This window comes from Limulus polyphemus, unplaced genomic scaffold, assembly GCF_000517525.1.
Source record: "Limulus polyphemus unplaced genomic scaffold, Limulus_polyphemus-2.1.2 Scaffold4718, whole genome shotgun sequence".
NCBI lineage: Eukaryota > Metazoa > Arthropoda > Merostomata > Xiphosura > Limulidae > Limulus > Limulus polyphemus.
Genome location: NW_013670328.1, coordinates 1 through 6,706, shown reverse-complemented (window position 1 = coordinate 6,706; position 6,706 = coordinate 1). Strand labels below are relative to the sequence as shown.

General features: G+C 30.3%; 1 protein-coding gene across 1 annotated transcript in view; it reads left to right on the top strand.

Moving 5' to 3' along the window:
• Positions 1-5,294, top strand: part of LOC106471592 (muscle M-line assembly protein unc-89-like) — a gene marked incomplete at its 3' end in the record, with an annotated part of 69,587 nt that extends 64,293 nt beyond the window's left edge. Inside the window, exons 21-26 of the mRNA XM_022400209.1 lie at positions 886-1,176; positions 1,898-2,004; positions 2,566-2,684; positions 3,958-4,194; positions 4,823-4,862; positions 5,201-5,294. Coding sequence (XP_022255917.1) covers positions 886-1,176; positions 1,898-2,004; positions 2,566-2,684; positions 3,958-4,194; positions 4,823-4,862; positions 5,201-5,294 — 888 coding nt within the window. The remainder of the gene's footprint in view (positions 1-885; positions 1,177-1,897; positions 2,005-2,565; positions 2,685-3,957; positions 4,195-4,822; positions 4,863-5,200) is intronic.
• Between the last annotated feature and the right edge of the window lie 1,412 nt (positions 5,295-6,706).

Genomic DNA, 6,706 nt, shown 5'->3' with positions numbered 1-6,706 from the left:
GTTATATATATATATATATATATATATATAACTATTTAAGTCAGCTAAAAATAGTTATTTATATATTTATATTATGCATGCATATATGCGTGTATGTATATGTATATATTTTGCTTTGATTTTATTTACAAACTGTGTTTTCTTACATCATCATATAATGCTTTCAGTTAAAATACAGTTTGAAAAACAATTTTTTAGTGTTTTTCTTCATTAAAGAAGCACTGATCTTAAAAATATTTCCTCTCTCTTTCTCTCGGTTTCAGATTTATTCTAAAATCTACGCTTTTTTTTACTTTCTCTTCTCTGCTTCAGTCAGCTTTATCTATCTCTGGAGTGTGATCTGTTTGACTTTTGTACAATTTGGAGATATCAGTATATGTCATATATTTAAAAAAAACCTGATATATTGAAATTGTCTTCTTTACAAAATTGTTATCCATCTTATACTAACTTTAAACAAAGATGTATTTATATTCTCTTATGTATTAAAAAAATTCACAATTTTATGTTTTTCTATTATTTACTGTTAAAAACTTGGCTCGTAACTGGTGGCTTATACAAGATGTAGCAAATTTTCTTTAATTTAAATGAAGTAAATAGCAGAATGACATATTTAAGAACTACATTTTATGATACAGATAGTCATTAACAATTTCTAACCATCTCTCTTGGAATATTTTAAAGATTATGTAAAGATAATATTATTGGATTATTGAATTTTTCATGTATTGAGTATTTTGTTTGTTCACTAGAAGCACTTTAACTTTACATGTTTCATAACTTAAACACTAATTGTTTTCTGTTATCATAACTTGGAGTTATTTACATGTAAGCAAACTGTGTTCTGTTAAGACTTCATTAAATTTTATATATATGTTATTTTAGCCTGAACCTGAGGTAAAACCCACTGAAGAGAAGAAGCTTAAAACCAAGCCTAAGGAGAAAAAAGAAAAGGAAGAAGCTCCAAAAATCACGGTGAAGGATAGTAAAAATACAAAACAAGAGGGAGACCTAGACGTTCCAGTCATTGTTAAAGAGCCTACACCCGAACCAGCACGGAAGGACTCTCTTGAACCAGGCAGTGCTACTGGGAGCAGAAGGGGATCTGCTACTTTAGAACAGCCACTTATTAGTCCCAGTGGATCTCGGAGATCTTCTATCATTGTAGCTGATGAGGTATGGATGTACTTAAATTTAAATAAAGTGTTTAAAATTTCAGGCAGTGCTACTGGGAGCAGAAGGAGATCTGCTACTTTAGAACAGCCACTTATTAGTCCCAGTGGATCTCGGAGATCTATTATTGTAGCTGATGAGGTATGGATGTACTTAAATTTAAATAAAGTGTTTAAAACTTCAGGCAGTGTTACTGGGAGCAGAAGGGGATCTGCTACTTTAGAACAGCCACTTATTAGTCCCAGTGGATCTCGGAGATCTTCTATCATTATAGCTGATGAGGTATGGATGTACTTAAATTTAAATAAAGTGTTTAAAACTTCAGGCAGTGCTACTGGGAGCAGAAGGGGATCTGCTACTTTAGAACAGCCATTTATTAGTCCCAGTGGATCTTGGAGATCTTCTATTATTGTAGCTGATGATGTATGGATGTACTTAAATTTAAATAAAGTGTTTAAAACTTTGTTTTCTATAGTTATGTGGACAAAAGATATGATATTGTTAATTAGTATATTTAATGTTTTGTGAATAATATTTCAAGTTTATATTAAGGTATTTTATATCTGGAGTTAATAAATGCTTATCATGTCTTCATTATTTTCAATATTTTTTTTTGTTATCAAATTTGAAATTTGGGTTGAATGAATTCTTTACTTTTATTATGAGATTCTTCTGACTGACAGTTGTGGTAAAAATGTTTAAATTGTATGTTTCTGTTTTGTAGAAAGGGTTACTTGTTGATGAATCTGGCAAAACTAAGAAGCTCCGTCCTGGTGAAATGTTAGAAGTGAGACAGAAGCGAAAGACCAGTGCTGATATGCGGAAACAAAGGTAAGTGGAAATTAGTACATCCTAAACTTGATTCAAGTATATATTGTACAACCTAAACTTGATTCAAGTATATATTGTACAACCTAAACTTGATTCAAGTATATATTCCAAGATGATTCCCCTGGTTGTTTTTTTCCCCCTTATGACTGCACTATTCATATTCTGTGTAGGTATTGGTGAAAAAGTTTTACATAACTAGAACACTTTTGTAGTAATTCACTCTTCAGAAGTGTTTATAAATCTTTTATGAAATATATATGATAAAAACATTTTTAAACACATTTTATGTATAATCATGTTATCTAAACAAGAGTTACAGTTGTTTTTTTTCTGTGCACATAAACTTTTATTAAATTTATATTTTTAATTATATTGATTATTTTACACAGTATGTGACATTTATTGTAAACTGTTTTTTTGTTTGACTTTTGCAAAGTATAAACTGAAGTCATTTTAATTTATTTTTCATAATCGTACATTATCCTAAATGTTTTTAACCTTTACAGAAGGAATGCTTTAATACGTCAATTTTGTTAAGATAACATCTATTATAATTCTTAGTATTCAAGACATTGACGAGCGTGTTGATAAAAAATCAACTCCTCTTCGCCCTGTTCCTGAAGAAGAAGAGGGTCCTCCAGCCTTTGTGGATTATCAGGAGAACGTGTCAGCTGTGGAAGGTAAAGTCTACGACCATTATACCAAATTTAGGGCACTTAACCTCTGATACTTCACAACATTGACATCACCAATACATAACACTCTTCTTGACAGTCTTGTGAACTATTTCCAGAGTAACAATGACTGGAGAGGCTTCTTGAGTACAAGTCTCACCAAGTTTTTTCCTGAATAAAATCAAAATCCTACAATTTAAGGTTTTACCCAATGTCATTCACATTTTTAAAAATATTGCTTTTCATGGTACAAAAAATTTGTTTTTAAGTTTATGTTTTGCTGTACATTTATAAGTCACATTTTAACATCAGATAAAGCATTAATATAACGTGTATGAACATTAAAAGTTAAATCTTGACAGTGGATTCTGTTTTGAAGAATGTGATTGGTGTACAATGTGGGATGGAAAGATAAAATAAAGTTGATGTTAATAAAATGTCAACTTCTGAGTTTTTAGCTGAAAGATGTGTAAATTTTAATCTTTGGTTACATTGTATAGATTTTATAATTGAGTTTGATACCTTCCATTAACTTTTAGAAGTGCAGTAGTAAGTTGTGCCCTCATGTGATATTTTTGTTAGCGTGCTCTGATAAGTATTAGGTTACAATTCTAGTAATAAAATGGATGATATGCTTTCTATAGTTTATAATGTAAAATAAATGTTACACTGGCAGATAAGCACTATGAGCAACCAATGAATTGATAGTTTGTTTTTCATATAAAAGGTAATATTACTTATAATTTCCCAGTCTTACAACAATGTTAAAGCTTCTGACAGTTAAAAACATGTTGCCAAAACTAGGTTACTAGGTTTCTTTGAAAGCCAAAATGTTTAATAACTTTGATAAGACTTGAATAAAATAAAAAAATTATACTGCATGCACTTGAAAATTTGTGTTCATTATTGGGAGCTGTTTCTGTAATAGAATTATTTATTTGGAAACGTATTCCAAACAGTTAAAAATGATAGTACTGGTTTTAGAACTTTTTTGTAGTTTTCATGAAACCTAAAATAATCAAAACTAGATTGATTTGAAGTTGAAACTAAAACTTAAATCAACATGCTTTAAAATTCCTTTTCTTCAGGAAAGTGTAATATTGATATGCATCTTAAGGTTTAATTGCAATTGCATCACAGAAATTTTGTGTTTTTAGGAAAATGTATATAATTAAACTTTTGATCATCCATCTAACAATAACTAGACTTATCCTTCTTTAAGTTTTGTACTATGCAAGAAGCATACATTGTATTATAACTGACTTTTTCATTTGTTTAGGTCAGACAGCATACTTGGCATTTGAGGTAGAAGGCAACCCAGTCCCAGAATTCCGCTTTTATAAAGGTGTGTCAGAAATTTTTGAAGGTGGGCGTTACAAAGTGGTCACTGATGGAGAAACCAACAATGTGTTTTTCTGTATTCGCAAGGCTAAATCAACAGATGAGGGTCGTTACAAGGTAGTTGCCTACAACAAACATGGAGAGGATAGTATCAACATGTCTTTGTTTGTCAGCAGTGAGTCTTCAGTTTTAATATAATTGGTTTATTAGTTTGTTTGTTATTCCTGGATCTTTAATAAACCTTTTTAGACAATATTTATTTTTTTTCAATGTTTATGAATGCTATTAGGTAAATAGTGAGTAGTCATTTTCTATATGCTTCTGTGTTTTATGTCTCTTTACTCTGTATTTCACAATCTCATGTTTCTCAATAATACGTCTGTTCTTTGTAAATCTTTGTTGTTTATCAGTAGTAAGTCATAATTATTTTTTGCAGATTCTTGTTTATGATTTCTCATGACTTTAATGTCCATATTCTTCTTTCTTATTATTGTTTATCGGGATTCTCTCTGAAAATATTATTTAACCTTATTTATTAGTAGTGATTATTTGCTCATCATTGATCTTAAAGACGTTTTCTTTTCTTTTTTATCATTTGTCACCAGATAATTATACTAAGTATTTGTCAGTTAATGTTAAAGGTGTATGATAAAATAATTGTTTTTACCATTTTTACACAGTGATGTATTTATTATTAATCCTTAAATATAATTTATAATTTTTCCTTATTTAAATCTATTTGTATCTAGTAAAAATGTATTTGTTAAATTCTCTTATTTTTTTTTATCTCTACGTACATATAGGTGAAGGTGGAATGGACTTCAGAACAATGTTGAAACATAGGTGGGGTTTATATTTCAATATCTTGATGTCAGTTCAAAATTTCTCCTTATGGATGTTGTGGCTTCAAATAGTTTAGTATCTCTTGTGTAAAAGTAAATATTTGTGAAGATGTAGGTGTAAGTATCCTTTAAGGCACAATTGTGATGCAAGACTCTCTAAAAATGTTGTTGGTAAATCCCGTAAATGTTTGTGTTTCCAGTTACGTATTAAGTTTTTTATTATACATTTTACATAAAGTTTGTAGCACGTATAAGTTTCTATTTTTGTACTCACTGTTCTTTTACATCTATGTTTATTACTAACAAGTACTTATTAACAGTAAAAAATAATCCTGATAGGCAGTACGCCAAGTGGGGAAAAGGAAAACAGGATCCTGACTGGGGTGATCTGAAACCATTAGAGGAGGAAGAGCAGGCCAAGAAAGAGACAAAGGTGAAATTTTTGTTAATAATCATTCATCTAATATTAATAATTAAAGTTGATGCTTCTTGAACATTGTATACATTTTACTTACAATTTAGTTTAATAAGTATCTTGGCAATAATTTATTGCAGTGTAAACTGAATTTTAGTTTTATTACATGTTTGTTTCAGTTTACAAGAAAAACGTTTGTCACATTTAGAAAGTCATTCACTAAGATATTATAAAGTATTATTTTACAGTAAGCCCTTTTTATGTGGATTTGTAATTTTAAAGTAAATTTTTGTAATTTTATACGTAAAGAATGAAATATTTAGTAGTGAATAGTTGTGTGCTACAGGATCCATAGGTGTACGTAATATTATTGTGTTTATAGCTGTATTATAAGATACTTTGATGTACATAGTACATGTAGTATTTGTGTTACATTTAAGAATAACTAGATGTAGATGGTACTTTTATGATCCCTAGTTACATGATTTGTTCATGCATATTATACTTTTTTGTCACTTGTGTTGCATATGACCTTATTAAACGTAATATTATAGGCTATGTTAGAAGATACTAGAAGATACCCTGGTATTAGTTTATTACTTTGCTACAGGGTACCAAGATACATATAGCACTTCTGAGTTTCTGATATTGTACAATATCTAGTTCCCCATGTTATTGGTTACCTAGATGTACATGGTATTACAGGATACCAAGATACATATAGCACTTCTGAGTTTCTGATATTGTACGATAACTAGTTCCCCATGTTATTGGTTACCTAGATGTAAATGGTATTACAGGATACCAAGATACACATAGCACTTCTGAGTTTCTGATGTTGTACAATATCTAGTTCCCCATGTTATTGGTTACCTAGATGTATGTGCTATTACAGGATACCAAGATACAGGTTGTACAATATCTAGTTCCCCATGTTATTGGTTACCTAGATGTACGTCGTATTACAGGATACCAAGATACATATAGCACTTCTGAGTTTCTGATATTGTACAATATCTAGTTCCCCATGTTATTGGTTACCTAGATGTACGTGCTATTACAGGATACCAAGATACAGGTTGTACAATATCTAGTTCCCCATGTTATTGGTTACCTAGATGTACGTCGTATTACAGGGTACCAAGATACATATAGCACTTCTGAGTTTCTGATATTGTACAATATCCAGTTCCCCATGTTATTGGTTATCTAGATGTACGTGGTATTACAGGGTACCAAGATACATATAGCACTTCTGAGTTTCTGATATTGTACAATATCTAGTTCCCCATGTTATTGGTTACCTAGATGTACGTGGTATTACAGGGTACCAAGATACATATAGCACTTCTGAGTTTCTGATATTGTACAATATCTAGTTCCCCATGTTATTGGTTACCTAGATGTACGTGGTATTACAGGATACCAAG